The sequence below is a fragment of the Anarhichas minor genome, unplaced genomic scaffold (assembly GCF_050575085.1).
Source record: "Anarhichas minor isolate MPS153535 unplaced genomic scaffold, ASM5057508v1 ptg000073l, whole genome shotgun sequence".
NCBI lineage: Eukaryota > Metazoa > Chordata > Actinopteri > Perciformes > Anarhichadidae > Anarhichas > Anarhichas minor.
In genome coordinates, this window is record NW_027466519.1 from 2,054,022 (window position 1) to 2,071,611 (window position 17,590).

Sequence of the window (17,590 nt, forward strand, 5' to 3'; positions counted from 1 at the left end):
TCATTAACGGGTCACAGAAACAAGGCTTGAACAAATGGCTTAAGAGTTTGGCATGAGCACAAGACAATCTGGCAACGGCTAGAGCAAGACTGAGGCTAAATCCTGACATGGCTTGATTGGGCAGCTGATTGTTTGCAGGTGATCACTCTAGCAGGGAGCAGCTCCTGAAAGACACGGCCACATACAGCAAAGCCACTAGAGAGCACGAGTACCATGCAGGTGATAACATCCAACTATGAATACGTTTGTGGCCTTTTGTCCCACAGGGGGACAAAGAGGAAAAACTGTCTGGCTGAAAATACCATGAGACCCATTTCAGAACAGCATAATTGTAAATGAGAGTTACTTCTCATTTAACATGCTGTCTGAAAGTAAAACAAAAATATATATAACTAATTTAAGGGTCATATTGACTTTATCTGCAAATGTGCACTGTGGTTTTTATCACATTTTTGCACTGCAGTTTAAATCACAAACTGTGTGTGTTTAACTTTATATTTGTTTAGGCAGCAGAAGGAGATCTTGTCGGTCCAGTTCAACCGGGGCGATTTATATGATTTTGGCTTGTTTAGAATAGAGATAATGATGTGGTAAACTCGACACAACAATGTTTACTTCGAGTCAAACTTCACCTGAGAAAAAAACAACATCCTCATGAAAGTATACTAGTAAATTGAATAAGACACACAAAACATTGCATGTGGTACAGAATGCATCTATACCTGCTAAACAGGCACAGAAGCCTTAGAAATAGGAGCCTAGACATACCCCCAATGGCAAGAGATGCTGTACTCAACATATTGATTACCCTGGATCAAGAGGTCAATATATTTGTTACGGCTGGGGTTTTTATTTAATGCTATTGAATAGTGGTTTGTCATTTTTGTAAAAGACAAATGTTACGTCTTGATTTGGGGCCCAGAATTAAATTGAATAGCTGGCTATTAATCATGATACCCTAGATTTTTGAATACATACAAAAAAAAAAAAAAAAGTAGCTGTCTTCTGTGTCACTTAAAGACAAGTCTGACAACAGAAGTGTAGCATCACGGTCTAAATCCGGGCAAGCCAGACTAAGATGCCCATTTCTGTCAGTGAGTCTTTTTCTCCCAGTGTACTAACGCAACATGACAGTGACATGAAAAACTAGCACTTGGTGGATTTATATAACACTTTCCTGGTTGTTTTTAGGGTCTGAGGGAGGAGATGGCGGTGGGACTGACAGTAACACGATTTTGGATTGAAGGAGACAAAGAAGGGAAGAGATTGGGAACACTGGAGAAGGGGAGGGATGTGTATTAATATAATTAAGAGTTTTATTATGATGTAATGGCCTGTGTATGAAGTGATTACAAACAAAACAAAGTAATACCGCAAAATGGTTGCAAACGTATGATGAGAATTTTAACTTACCCTACTGAGTTAAAGGAGACTATGTTACTTCTACTAAACACTGGCCACTGTTGTCACAGGTTAACACTATAAAATATTTTAAGCGTTCCACAAGTACGGTAATGCTAGTTATTTAACAACACGGTTTGCCAACATTACCTAATATCTAATATCACAGACTACTGGTCATACCGGACCAATTAATGCCAGTATCATCAACAACTTTGACTGTCTTCTTTCAAACCTACATTAATTGATATACAGGCAACTTTGGTGCAGCACAACAAGCTGAATTCCCAAATAGACTTAAGACCACCTTCAAAAGTTAAGATGGGGTTACGTGTTAGCTGAGCAATATCAGCATTCATTTGGAGTTGAGTGTTGTGTAAATTGAAATTTTGGTCTCCTTTTTAGCTCTGTTTTGGTCTCCACCAACCCTTGATGGGAATATCTGGTGCATTAGCTGCTAAATGTTCCCCAGTTGCTACCTTTGTTTATCTGAATGTGCTGTTGGGTAGTGTACAGTGGGCTTATCGGAGGTTTTTTTTTTCTGCTGCGACTAAAAGCATGGTTGCTGAGAGCAGAGATTGTGAACCACAACAGTGAAGTAGCGAGCAAAACAATTGGCTAAACGATGCTATTTAATCTCTATAGAGCTGAGGGTAAATGCAGAATTGGGTGATAATTCACTGTGGGTACCTTTTAAAATCACAGGCAGTCATTTAGTCCAGTTTTAGAATAAAAATATTGATGAGAACAAATTTAAAGTTGAGGAAATCTGCGATTTTACTTTGTTAGAGGCCTATAAGTAATTTATTTATAAATGTTGGCAGTAGTAAATTCTTGTCCACTCCTCTAAAGTGATGTACTTACCCTGAGAAATGTATGTCATGTCCAAACTCAACAGAGGTAGATGGCTGCGCCATAGCACCCTGCCAGAATCCTGGGTAAAAGAGGTGTATTGTGCCCTCCAAGGGAGAAGGATAATGGCATGCGGCAGTAACTTTTTATAACCGTTTTACGGCAGCCAGTCTTGTCAGTCTGCCCTTCAAACAGCTAATGCAGCATGACGCTGGCTGGGGAGGGACTATAATGGAGCCACAAGTTGTGCTTTACAGAGAAAGGGACGCTTGTCCTGGTGTACAACTGTCACAAAAAAGCCAGCTCATAAAAAAAGTCACAGAAATGGCAACCGGCCTACGGGGACGACATCGCTGTTTTCAAAATATATTAAAAGTACCAAAAGTAAAACTCTTACTCATTATGCAAAATGGCCCATTTTAGAATAATGTATATTATATTACTGGATTATAAATATTGATGTATTCATGTGTAGGTATCACTATTGCTGCAGGGCGAATTTAAACTACTTACACTGTTGATTCTTTTCGTATTAATAATCAAACTGCAAAGTAAGCAAAGTCTAAATACATTTATTGTTGTGAGAAATACAACATTTGCCTCCAAAATGTAGTGGAATAGAACTATAAACTAGCTCAAAATGGAAATACTCAAGTGATAGTACCCTGACTTTATACCAAGTAAGGTCTGATACAGAATACAGGACAGACGAGAGAAGAGGAAAGTAAGATCAGGCTCAACAAGCACAAATTGCTCATCTCTCGTGGCCTGTTTTGGTAATTTGCCACAGCCCGATGACTCTCCCGATGTCTAATAGCTCACTGCTTGTTTGCGGCTTTCTATGATTTATAGCGAGAAGAAGTAGCAGGAGAAGTAGCAGGAGGCTACAGGAGTGATAGAGGAAATATGAGGTAGAATGTGATTGGGATGAATGTTGGAGGGAAGAAATGGTTCAAGGACATCTTGATCTCCTCAACCAGCCCCATGCTTCAAACCAGCAACCTTAACTTCTCAGGCTATACTGCTCAACACAGACTGGTGAATGAATGCAAATGTGGTTGCTGTTGTGCGTTGGGCATGAGACGAGCTTTGGTCTTTTTATTTCAAATGCAAATGAGGTGTAGGTCACAATACATGTGTACTCTAGTGTACTCCCTTCTTATTAATCTGTCCGAGCCCTTTTCAGGTATTTCCCTGTAAACCTGAGTTAGGTATGCGATCCCACAAGGTATTACATGGCATTTCTGCAAGCGCAGGAATTTACATGTTTTCAGAGACCTGTGAATTATGTGTTAGCCGATTACCCTGCTGGAACGCATTTGTGGAACAACATTAAATCATGAAATTATCCCTCTCTGGATAATGTGTGCCGCCAAGCTGCATTAATGAAAATGTTGCTCTGACGTTCTGGGTTACACTTGTGATTTATCAGAATCAGGTGGAAGATGAAATACAGAAAACTTTAGCTTTCTTGGAATTTAAAGTGGAAAAAATCTTTACAATAATTAACACTTGTGGCAAAATGTTGCTGACTAATAATTATTTTCTAATTCTATTTAACAGACAAGAAGGCCTACAATATAATGTCAGTAACCATTAGATGCTATTCTGACAAAACCAAACTAAAAAACAGAGCGTACATAAGTCAAAACTACTGTGTATTGTCCACTGAGGTGTGGGAAACACATGATGTGAAGTATGAAAATGCTTTTATGTATAGTATGTTATGAACACTCATAGTATCACTGTGTGGGCACTCACCTGTAGTCCCTGTAGAGGGTTCAATGATGAACAGTTGGCCTCATTTTCAGTAATACCACTGTCTCAGTGAAAAACGCTATCACCAAACTCTGCTACTCCAACAAGTAGCTGTCTTGTGAGAAATATCTGGGAACTTTGGGAAACTGTGTTTTACAGCAACTTCCGTAAAGCTAAACGATTGATAGGGTCTGCAGTTACTGCAGTCGGACTACACTGAGATGAGATTGAACCCACCGCTTTAGCCCTCAAATTCCTCTGTCAAGGTCGGTGAACTTAGAGAAAGTACTGAGAGAAAGTAAGTTAAAATGCTTAGCTACAGCTTTTTTATTGTCTTTTTGCAATTTTGTGCCTTAGTCGCTGCTTCATATCATCAGTTCCTACTGTTATTCATTTGTCTTTCTTTTAATCAGGGCTGGGTAAAGAACTGCCCAATTAAACCCAAGTAAAATCAATCATCAATCATTTATTAAGATGGAGGAACAGGAGGACTTTGTTTCTACATTTGAAACACTGAAAACGCCTGGTCATATATGAGTGCCCTCCGTCACGAGTATAACCGTGACGTATCAAGGTATGGTGTGCAGCCAAGGATAATGGTTTCTCTTGCGAGTTGTTGTTGATGTATGTGAATTGTGTAAATATTCTATCCGTGACATGATACCTTTGTAACAACAGGAGCAAGCAAAAATATCACTAATTAGCTGAGTGTTATTCAAAAAGTTGGCATAGAAAACAAGAAAGCACACCCAGGCCAACACACCTGGACATCTCAGCATGGCCATATGTCACAAGACTAGATATTGCCAACAGTTCTCTCCTAAACAGTCGCTTTCTTGCCCCCACTGTCTCACTGTCCAGTCTGGCTCCCACAACCTCCATGTTTTACTGTGGATACAAGTAGTTCTGATTAACTGATTTGATTGGACAGGATCTCCTGTTAAGGTTCAGGAAAACAGCTCTAACTTGTTTTACGTTTATTGTAGTGTCTGACTCAGGAGAGCAATGAGGTGTTTAATATATGCTGCTGCAAAATATGTACTTATATGCAGGTCCCTGTATTGTAGCATAGGACTAGTACTGTGGTAGAGCTATACTATCCTAAATGGGGTTTGTACCCAAACTCAAGGCTCACTAACAAAGCACACAACGATCCACTTTCTCTTTGAAAAGTTTCCCTTTCTTAGCACAGCATGAACAACTAAACAAAACCCTTTAACTTAAACTGAGATAACTGATATTACCCATAATAGGATGTATGTATGTGGTCTTCTCTACCCAACATCACCGGTGTAGGATCACATGCATGCCGATTTATACTTCTTTTGTAATCAGTGTTTCGACATGTTAAAAATGTCTTTTTATTTGTTTCTTCAAACGCCGGATTTTTATTTGCTTTATAAATTGACACGCAAGAATGGCTTCAACAAGAGGGTAAGCTGCTGCACATTTAGACAAGACTGAAAAAGGTTAAAAAAAAAGAAAAGAAAAGCAGAAAATGCTCTTAGCCCTGATATTTTCCTGGATGTGTAAAATGACAGAATATCAACAGTGGGTGCTGACAGTGAGTGAGTGAAAGTACACAGCTCACAGTGCACCCACTACTGGGATACAAATAGGTGAACATGTTATGGGTCCACAGTTAGAAACAACAAATTAGGAATATTTTATTGCGATCTCAAAGCACTTATTCCTTTATGGGACCCAGAATTAGTTGCTTGTTTTAATATGAATCACTGTTAAATGGCAAACATCTTTCTGCTGTCTTGGCTCTTCAATCAATGATGATAAATGAAATGTGCAACTTCAGACCTCGACTCCAGATGCATGCAGTGTTTCCACAAACACGGTCACAATCGCTCTTCTTGTTGGCTGGAGATGTTAAATATTTAAAATCATCCCAGCAGAATATGGAATAAAGTTATTGTATCGTACACAACACAACCGAAAAAGTGTGTGTCGAAGCAACACTCCTCCTTTACTTTATTGATTCATATAGGATCAATAAAGCATCTTCATTTTTTATTCTTTTTGCACATTTTCCCTGTAATCACAGGGAGCTGAGTGTCTCTTGTGTGTTGAAGCAACACTTCTCCTTCAGCGGCAGCATTGTGACCCCTGGTGTTGAGGAGAAGTATTACAAATGGCCTGCTTTAACACGTTCACAACACTATTATCATGTCTATATGACATTTTAACAACTAAAACTTAACTAAACTAAACTAAAAACACTTGGAAGATTGCAGTTTTTCAGCAGACAAATGAGAGGATCGCCAGGCATCCTGTATCCATGTATTTGTAATGATCTCATACTTTATTGATTCATATAGGGTCAATAAAGCATCTTCATATTTTGTTCTTTTTGCATTCTTTTTGTAATCACAGGGAGCTGAGTCGCTCTTACTGCTCTAATGTTACCTTTTCATGACTAATGTCTACATCTACTGGCAGTACCCTCCCTGACTAAGACACTCTTTCCAGTTCCGGTGATGTTGTGGTGCTTTTCTTCTATCTAGCTTTTAAATATAGACAAAGACGTCACCACTCTCCTTTGATATAATAACCAGAGCGTGTAGCGCCAGCAGGTTGGCGTCGGTATCAACATATTAGCGGCTGAATGACACAAATGCAGCTGATTTTTAGAATCCACATTAAAAGCCTGGCTTCGAAATGTCTTACATTTCATATTCCAGTGTTGCTTCGTTATCAGTGACGAAGGATACCATATATATCAAAATATTGCCTGCAGCTGATTCTGGAAAGAGCGAAAAGAGGCCAGAGACAAAAGATGATGTTAGAGGGATAAAAGGATGAGGGGGTGGTAAGTGGGGGGGCTTGTACACGAGGAGTTAGCATGAGATAGAGGGAGAGAGAGAGGAAAATAGATGTTTTTAGAGGATTTATGCGGTTGTTTGGCATTTAAAACCATGTTAGACACATCACAGCTGAGAGAGGAGCGCTGTTCAGAGATCAGCCACCAAACAACTCATTTAACCACTGAATCAAGGAAGGATAATCTTCAGTGCACTGGATATACAACTAACAAGTCCCCCTTTCCCCCTTCTCGTTCTTCTTCTTCTTCTCCTCTTCTTCAACTTTCTCTACTCTCTTGCTCTGTCCCGCTCCGACATGTTTTTCTTCCAGCTCGTCATCATGTCCGGCACGCTGCTGCTGGCCTACTACATGGAGTGCACGGACCTGTTCAGCGTGCACGTGCAGGGTTTCTTCTGCAACGACGCCGAGCTGATGAAGCCGTACCCCGGCACAGAGGAGTCCAGCTTCGTCCCCCCTCTCATCCTCTACTGTGTGGTGGCTGCTGCTCCCACCGCTATAGTGAGTAAAAAAAAAAAACATCTTATGTGTATTTCGTTGCAGTGTTTAAATACGGCAACCACATTTGGTTTATTTACGTCTCTCTGAAAAGAGCAACCTTTTGTTCACTGCTTACAGATCTTCACATTTGAAACCTATTATTTCTACAATAATTCCTACAAACCACCAAAAATGTAACCTCTACTCCACAAAGTTTTATAATGTTGCCAGACAACATATACTGCTGACCTACAGTATGGCCTACTGACCAACACATAAGTTACTTCAGTGTTAAATTACAAATCAGATAAGTAGGATGTCTGTGCAGAATAGATATTCAGCAATGCATCTTATTTGAACCTACTACAGTTGTCCCTCTATCCTCGGTAAATTCCACTTTCTCTGTCAAAATATGGCAGAAAAGCTCACAGCGACCCGTCTCGACTAAAGACTGTTTTCAAATCTTTTCATGGGTCAGCTGAGAAGTCCGGTGACGATTTCACGGACAGAACTTTTGGCTCTCTGAACTTTGAACAGCATCCCTTAATCTTTTGCTTTGTTCGGCTGAATGCACCATGTGAAGTGTACAAGTCGTGACATGACGGACACATATTTTCCCCGGACTATGACGCGATCTCTTAACTTAAACAGTGTGTGTCCATGGAGATTCCCTGTTATTCGGGCCACAGGGTAGCCTCCAGGTGCTAGAAGGCGAGTGGATTTCCTGTTGTGTAATGTTTCGCCATTCATTCACTGTTCCTTCACCGTTGTGCTGAATGAAAGGGACACCCGTGCACCGGTGAAACCTTTTCAACATCAACAGCGAGTTCAGTTGACTCAGTGTTCTATAAGTGTAGTGTAACTCATGCCACTCTATCCTTTCACAGCTGTTGTTTAATAGAACGCACTGATTCTAACCACGTTTTGAGTGTGTAGTGAAAGGAAAACTTTGTCAACATGTTTCATCTAATAAGATAAAGTTTTCAGTCTCACTTCAATCATTTTTATTGCAGCAAAATAGGATTGTCAAGCAGACAGACTGACCAACACTGTCATAAATGAACTGTTTGTATCACAGTCTACATAGTCCAACTTAACTGAATGCAAACGTGTGTGGACTCAGGTATATGAACTATAACTTCTATAAGTAAGATATAATAGTTATATAACTCGGTATAACTTGCGATGCGTGGACGTCAAGGGCAGAGAGACTGGCTACTGTTGGCAGATTTAACCCCCGTTGTGAGGCCAGATTGAGCCAAACACTTCACATGCAGGTATCCCGCTAACTGAACGGCAACGCCCATGTTAGAAGCGGTGTCGGTTACAACCATCAGGTTTTTTGTCGGCAATCCCCGATTCTTGTGCTGCATTTTGCAGGAGGTCTGCAATGTTTGCCCCGGTGGGACTTACATGTATACTGCTCTAGTTTGGAGAATGTGAGACAGCAGTTGCCAGTCCTCTGTGAGATAATGTGCTGTTTTAGTCACATAGGAATCCACTGCCCTTGACGTCCACGCATCACAAGTTAATGCAACCCTTTCTGCTGTACTCAAAGATTCCTCAGCTTCACTTCTCTGTAGAGCTTGGGCACGGCTGTGTCGGACGGCGTATTTCTGATTTCTTTCTCGGATGTCTCCATCTTTGTTTTGACCAACTTCCTACCAATCACGCTGACCCGGGACCTCTGCTGACCTCACCAGAAAAAAAAAGTTTATTTTGTATTTGCAAAAGATCGATACTTGGCTTCCGTGTATCAGTACAATATCGCCACGCAAAATATCTCGATACTATGCTGTATCGATTTTTTCCCCTCACCACTACCAGACAGTGTGCATACTAGATTATGGTTGATTTTTGAGCGCGATGTTGATGAACACTATTCTCCCACAATGCAATGCACAAAGGAAATGGAGGCACTGGGGGAATTAAACTAGATTGTGGGAGGTGGTGAGTTAAACAGCTTAAGAACAAAAGGTGTTACAACTTAAGAAAGACACGTTGCTGCCACTTTGTGAAATTGAACTAGTGACCAAAGTTGCAGTTTCCCACTTTGCACATATTGTAACATTTATTATTAGTATAAAACAAGTCGAGTGTTGGATTACTGCTCAAACAGTGTACTATGCCAATCAGTATGTGGCACACATTGTATAGCATTAGTTTGTGCTGCAGTATGGATTTTGACACGACATTGAAGGAAAACTACAGGTGTAGCTAAAAGCATCAATGGGGCTTTTTCACAGCAGGTGTTTTTACTTGTCATAGCAGGGGAGGCACAGGTGTAATCAATACCATTAACGATGGCTCTGTGTCTTCTAAAGTGTATCAGTCAGCAAGCACGATGAGTGCAGCCCTCATTAGTGTTATTAATTACACCTGTGTACCTGCAATGACGAATATCTTGTGTGAAAAGGGTCTGTTAGAAATCTTTTTTCTGATCACTGAATGAACAAAATAACTATTGGACTGTTCAATTGTAAAGCGGAGGGACAGTTGTGGATGAATGTAGGGCAGGGGCTGCATGTGCATTGCTGATTCAAACAGGAGTAGCGACATGCAGCCACAAGGTGTCAGTTTAGCTCCGTGCTGGTTGACTCCAACCGAGCACACCAGACCGCACCATCCGCCATGTGTCTCCGAGTCCCTGGCTCACTTCATTATTAAACCAGTGTCAAAGATTTTCTGAGCACCTCCTGACGACTGTGTGCATGTGTCTGTTTTTAATGTTAGAATTAATTTTCTCTGGCCACATAAGAGGGAAAAGACGAGTCAATCCCAGAATATAGAAACAGTGTGGGTCCCTCTGTTTCAAGGAGCCAATGCTTAATGGTCAGACACAGGCCTCGGTGTATGTTTTAGGATCGCACAGTGCAAACATGTTAAGGGGTGCAGTCGTGCATCACATCAGTACAGATGCAATGTGTTGAAATAATATTAATTAGCTTTGGATTTGACGTTACTGCACGTCATCTAGTCAGGTGTCAAAAATACAGTATTTTAAAGCTGTAAGAGTGCAGCAATTATGTAATCATTTATACTAATTTGCATTTTGAGCTGGTGAATGTTGGTTATTTTACCCCTTATTTACCTTGTGTAACTGTATATAGTTGCCAACTAACTGTAGCCAAAGAGTTCATGGTAAGTCTATTAGCATTTTCACTACAACTATATTTATTTGTGAACCGTGTGAGCCAACATCCTTTCCTTTTGTTTCCTTATTGTGCATGCCGTGTTATAATCCAGTCAATGTTAACTGCATTATTTCATCTTTTTTTTGTCTATTAAGTGTACATATTTGCAGCATTTGATTCATTCATTAATAGCATTTTAAAATGTTATGATTTCCTGAGGATATGCGTTATCATAGCTGAATTCTTTCTTTACCCACTACACCACTGAAGGACGTCTTAATGTCTGGATGTCGTTATAGAATTTGGTGTGTTTCTTGAGCACCACATGTTCTGTTGAATGCTCCGCAGCAAATCTAAAATTCAGTTCAGAACTGTAGAGTGCCGTGGAAAAGCTCTTAGCAGTGTACTGTATGTGTCCCATTTGTGTATCCCAGCTTCCTTTCCAAACAGACATCTTCCTTTTCTATTACGACTTCAAGAGGCACTTAATTTGGGATGCGATCGTAAAATATGTCTGGTTCCTGGACGCATGTCACCCATTTATTTGTAATGAGATATTACCGTTCTGCTGCCTCTTTGTGTCTCCCTCTTTTTGTGTTTATTATCTTGGACACTTTGTTCTTTGCTCTCAGGCTCTAAACATTGACTGTGGTTACCGGTATGCTAGTCTGAAGTCAAACGTGAATTATCATCACTTTTATAAAACAAGTAAAACACAGCCTTTAGCTTACATTCTCTTCTTGAAGCCAATTGCTGTGCGGCTGCATCAGCATTCTACAGTGTTACACACCTGTGCACCCAACCCCCCTCACACATATCCCTGTACTTCTAACGTTGTGAGGACACTCATTGTTGTAATGCATTCCCTTGCCCTTTACCCTAACATTAACCATCACAACTAAATGCCTAACCCCAACCCTGACCCTAATTCCCTAACCTCATTTTAAAACCAAGTCTGAACCGCTCAAACAGGCCTTTGAAGAAGTGAGGACCGCCCACGATGGTCTAAAACTCATTGGTCCACGCACAGATATATGTACAAGTACACACACACACACACTCTCTGACTTACTCAATAGAATGAAAATAATTGGTTTAAAATCCAGAAGAGTGCAGGTTTGACGGACTCTTCTGCAATGATTACTTCAGAAAAAAGAGAAAATATAATTACAGGCCGATATGTTTAACAAACATCAGTGTACGAGTTGGTACACAGTACTCTTTGTTCTTTATATGTCAATGTTTTCATGTTATTTGGGCTATTATAGTTACACAATTAGTATTTTTTCGTTAAACTCATTAAAACCTAATAAGATAAATCCTTTCTTCTTTTATCCTGCTTTATCCCTGATCACACACCCCTCCTCAGTGCTGTGTCAGCTGTTTAACTTTTGTTTAACAGTGCTGGTCATTTCCCATATTTCCATCTCTCTTTCTCATTGGCCTATAGTGAATGGTTTTAGTCTCTTTATCCATCTGTACGCTATCCCAAACTTTTTAATTGTGCCCTTTGAGAGTGCTGTGTCAAGTGCTAAAGTTGTGCGTCACACTGTATATCGCTCCGCTGCCACATGCGTCATAGCCCAGCGAAGCAGCCGATCAGAATTAATGATGACAGGGATGTTGGCCAATTAGCAAAGAGGCAGTAATTTATTCAGAAGGTTCCACATGGCCGGACCAATGGGAGGCTGTAGAGGTCGTTTTGATGCGCCGTGCTATAAACTTGTTCATCCATGGACAGGCATCATAAAAGGTGATCCTTCACCCTCAACACGATGAAAGCATGATGTTGTTCTTGTCTGCCAAGTGTGGATCCAACAGAAACAAGTGGCTGACCGAGCGTTAACCTCCATGAGGGTTCTCTAGTTAAACTCTAAAGGTGTCGAGATATCAGAGGACTATGTTGAAGTTGAGGAACTATAATGACTCATTATTCCACTTTATTTTATGTGCGTCTTGGTGGCAATACTGGAAATAATCAGCTCATTAAGAAGACATTAAAGGAGCATTAATTGATTCTTTTTTTTCTCCACTTCAGGGAAGTATAACAAGCTGTAAACACAGCAGCTTTACATATTATCACCCTATGAAGTGAATGTGTTAATGTGAATGTGAGCAAGTTGCCTATATTTACACTTCCAGGAGACATGAAGCAACATTAGCATTTATTCTGTGTCATGTTTCTGGCTACCCAGTGAGAGTCCAATATTCACTCTCATTTTAGCTCGGTTTTTTTGGTCTCCTATGACTCCTGAGGGAAATATCTGGCTCTTTAGCTGCTAAATGTTCCACTATGATTCCCGACTAGCCGCTAACTTAGTGCATCAACAGTTTGGTGGTGGGTTGGAAACGTACTGTGCGGGAGAGACTGCCATACCCTGCCTAAGTAAAATAAGAGGTCTTCTAAAGGTAATATGGTGCGTGTCCACAGGGACCGTGAAAATCAACACATGATTGGAAGTTTCCCTTTTTCACTGATAGTTTTGGTGTTTTTAAGGGCTGTTTTAGTCAGCTACTACATTTGTATTGTATTACATATTTCCAAATATACCTTACTCAAATTTAAATAAACTAATCTTTCTTTTTGCTCAAATATAAAAAGATTATTACATATAATTATCCGCTTACTGTAACAATCAAGAGAAGTTCTGTACTGCTTTAGGCTACATGCTTGTAGACTGGCGATCAGTATGATTGAACAAACCGTAGAATAAGTGATTTAAGGTTTTCTACAGGGGACAGTTGTCATCATATGTGAGTGATTCACAATGTGAATAGGGTGAAACTAAAAATGTATTCCTGAATGCTTTGGGCAGTCACTGTAATGTCACAGGTGGATGGGTTCGTAATAAATTAAGATAGCAGATGAACCAGAAGTCTGTTCTTTTCATTTCATTTCACACAAATTACTCCCAAAAATTAAATCTTTTTAACCTTTTAATTTTCCGCTCAGACATCACACCAGTTTCACTTCATATCTGACATGGCCTTTGGAGATTAGTTGCTTTCAGTCACTTCAGTTCAGTTTTCATGACATTTGTTTGAAGGAGAGTTGGGGGTCACATGAGTTGAAATAAGACGATCAATTAAGGCAATTACTAGTTGCTTGAAAATGTTAAAGTCATCATTTAGTATCAGGGAAACGCTCCTCGTCAGCATTTCAAGGACCTGAACGAAAATTAACAGATTTTGATAAAGTTATTATACAAGTTTGCCAGTAACCTCACTTGAGATAAAAGTAATCTGAGCACATTTTAGATTTATCATACTATAGATGTGTTTGCATATGCATGCTTTAAGTTTTATAACAATGCTTAAAGAGGCTCGTGAATAATTTTATTTCCATTTAGATCAGGAACGTTTGTAGAGACACCCAAGGCAATAACATCATCTTCATGCACTGGTCAATTTTCAGAGTTTGGGCTATTTTGCATCCATAACATCCAGAAAACATCCAATATACATATTTATGTGTTTGTACAAATTGTCAGCCATAATGAAACTACATGATACAAGTTCCCCGCCCTTTACAGTCGCAGTCTGTTTGAAGATAAAGGCGTGTTTATTTGGCTATTTTGCCCTTGAAGACAGATGTTTCTGGGTCAATATGCAAAAGAAGATGGATTCTTCTGTCATCATGCATTTATGAGATTTTTATTTGGTATTTGCACGCTTTATGTCAGTCATCATCTAATGGAAAAAAGTGTTTGAAAATTTTTAATTCCGCCTCCTTTGTGCTGACAAATCGAGACAGGACTGAAACCAGTGCAGAGCTTTAAATCAGTCATCCCCTCTTTTATGTGTCTGCTGCCAGTTCCTCTTTCTTCTTCTTTTTTTTCTTTGAGTTCCCCAACATCACAAAATCAACCGCTCATTCTGCTTGTAGCCACAAAGAAAGAAATAGATTAGAGTTGCATTCACAAGGGATGGAGAAAAACACAGGAGATGACCTGTCCTGGGGCTCAAAACAAACTCTTTTATGAACACACACACACACACCAAAACCAGACGCATACACACACACCCTTACTGTATGCACACACTCCCACTCATAAACACATACATATTTTTGTTGCAGCCTGCATCACCGGAGACAGCCGGCAATGAGTTTCATTTTGTGTGTCCGGCAGCAGTATTTCCATTAGACCTGATGTAATGTCCACACGATAATGGGCCTGAAGAAAGGCTGCATTAAGACATAGTGGTTTATGTACACAGGCTAGACAGGAGCAAAATGTCCCCCTGCCCTATAATGGAATGCTTAACTCGATGTTTTCTTTTCTTCCTTGTCTGTGTGTGTGTTTCCCATCTCCTCCTGTTTCTGCGTCGCCCTCTGGTGTTTTCTGCCTATTTGTGTGCATTTTGTAGATTTTCATCGGAGAGGTGTCCATGTATGTGATGAAGTCGACGAGGGAAGCTCTCCTGGCCCAGGAGAAAACCATCGTGACAGGAGACTGTTGTTACCTCAACCCCCTTATCCGTCGCGTCATACGCTTCGTAGGTAAGAAGGTTTTCATGCCAACTAGTCCTAACTGCCCTTCATGTGGACGGTACAAGGCAGTAGCTGACAACTCACAAACGCACTACATCACCGTGTCCACCATGACATACATGTCCTCTCACAGGTACACGGGGGCGCCAAATCAGAACTTTTACTTTCAGTTTGTATTCAGTCAGTCTCCTGTTGTTTATTATTATGCGAGTACAGTTTACAGTAAACCATGAATCTGAAACATCAGGAATGTGTCTGTGGCTTTTAGTGTTTCAGTAAGCTTTTAACCAAGAAGCAACCTGCTGCATATCGTGGCTAAGCTGACAGGTGAATGTGCTGTCACTCACCTGAGAGGGGAGCTCCAATGCAAAAAGCTGCACATTTAAACAGTAAGCCTGATGAGTCAGGGCTTGAGGATGTTGGTGTTGATAGAGGACACACAATGCTCATTTTAGGTTCATACCTTTTTGGTTCCTACGAGAACACGTTTACATGATTTAATGTTCAAAACATATTGTTTTTCTCATACTGTCTGTCTGTATTCACCCTCTGTCTGAAACGCTCCCTTTTAGCGCCTGTTTCTGTAAGCCCCCCCACACCAAAAAAAGCCCAGTCTGCTCTGATTGGCTTACGAGATAAACATGGCATACCTTTGCAAAGGTAGTTCTCAAGCTGTGGGTTGGCGACACTCAGAAGGGAGGCGGTATATTCTAATTAGCCTGTATGTGACATCTGAATCTGAATGGTTTGTTAAATCACATGTTTTCTGATTTAGGCAGCTGACATATTTCAAAATTTGTGGGATATGTCCCGTTTGTCTGTTCATGTTCTTAACACCTCCACCATCATGTGAAAAGGAGTCATTTCTCCTACAATGGACAGAAGAGGGTGCAACGATGAATGCAAGCAACGGACCAACATGTCAATCAAGAAATCACCAACCTGCGGATAACATGATATGTGACGGGATCGGCCAATTTTCTGTTGTGTCAAAGGCAGGTCAAAGCACAGTGAAGGGTGAAATGAGAGAGTTTAGAGGACGAGGTTAACAAGGATGGCCACAGTGAGGATGGCTGCAGCTTCCACCACCCAAACGTGTAAACAGGAGATTGTCTGCAAATACTTGAACGTTTGTAGATCAGCCAATTGTGAAAGTGCAACACACATGAGCTGTAGCACGTGCCTGCCGAGCCGGTTATGGCAGCAGTGGAGCTAATATGATGCATTTGCTGCTTTTTCGGAGGCAGTGATGCTTGCTGATGCTGGGAGCCGTGGTGTAGCCTGAAGTGATGATGCGTGTCAAGATGAAGCCGGTGTGTGTGCCGTATATTCAGTAGGCAATAGTCTTGGCTTAAATGATCCAAGCGCTACAGTTAGCAACATATACGTAATAGGCTTTGGGTACGGTTGCAATCACCTCAGCCTTGTTCAAGTGTGAATAAAATTACATTTCATGTTACATCATAGGGAACAAAGCTAAAAATGCATGCACATGCATGTCAGGGAGAGAATTTTTGACTGTTCTGTATTCCTCTTGAGTTCAGTCTTTGATATCCATCCATCCATTATGTGAAATCACTTATACTCATAGGGTCGCGGGTGACTGGAGCCGGTCTCAGCTGACATTGAGCGTGAGGATGGGAACACCCTGGACACGTCACTAGATTATCACAAGGCTGACATATGGGGACAGACAACCATTCACGCTCTCATTTACACCTATGGGAAATGGAGTCCCTAATTAACATAACCTGTATGTCTTGGACTGTGGGAGGAAGTCAGGGGACCTGGATAAAAACCCACCCTCACACAGGGAGAACATGTGCGGCTTAATTAGAACTGGCCATGTCATGTTGTGCATCTGGTGTGGCCGTAGTTGGAACCATCTGCTTTGATTTAATCTGAATCTGAATCTGAATAGGTGGGTAAACTTGCTGGTCGTGGATTTTCAATTCAAGTGCAGCAAACTGGTCGATCTGAACGAAATTCAGTTACTGAAAGGAGCCAATTTGGATTCCAGCTGTAATGCGTTTACTACACTCTCTCTAAAACGACATCAGCCGATGAAACAAAATCAAATCATGTTGGATTGTAGGCAACATATCAAAAAGCTTTACATCGCAATTATAGGTAAGGTGTATCGCCCCACGCAACCTTTGAATTTAACTTTTTGCAGCCACTTTTCCACAACGCTTGAGTAGCGCTGGGCAAACTGACAGGCTCTTTGCTATATTTTCCGGTAAATGAGGTCGTTTGCTGGACTTAAGTGGCGTAATCAGAACTGTATTGTTCATTTTTTAAATAATATCCCTTCAATTTATAATAAAACTCATCAGAGATTCATTCGCGGCCATTGGCGTGATTTATATTTCCGTCAGCTGCCAAACAATCTCTCAAATGTGTAGGATCACTGAGGCTGTTAGTTTCCCGCTCTCCTGCTCCCTCCCATCTCCTCTCACCCTAATTTCCCTTCTCTATTTCCCTCAATGATGCCCTTCACACAATCATGTCCCTGTAACCCTCACTGGCAACCAAACCCTACCACACCTCAGCCCTCTGCAGCCCCCCCCCCCCCCCCCCCCCCGGATGAGAATACAAAGCAGAGTAATTTCATGGCTAAGCAGGCCAGATAATAAGCAGT

The 17,590-nt window shown here is 40.8% G+C and overlaps 1 protein-coding gene across 1 annotated transcript in view; it reads left to right on the top strand.

Moving 5' to 3' along the window:
• The window catches only part of plppr1 (phospholipid phosphatase related 1), a 29,369-nt gene that overhangs the window by 4,602 nt on the left and 7,177 nt on the right, over positions 1-17,590 (top strand). The window contains exons 2-3 of the mRNA XM_076079864.1: positions 7,156-7,344; positions 14,826-14,958. Coding sequence (XP_075935979.1) covers positions 7,156-7,344; positions 14,826-14,958 — 322 coding nt within the window. The remainder of the gene's footprint in view (positions 1-7,155; positions 7,345-14,825; positions 14,959-17,590) is intronic.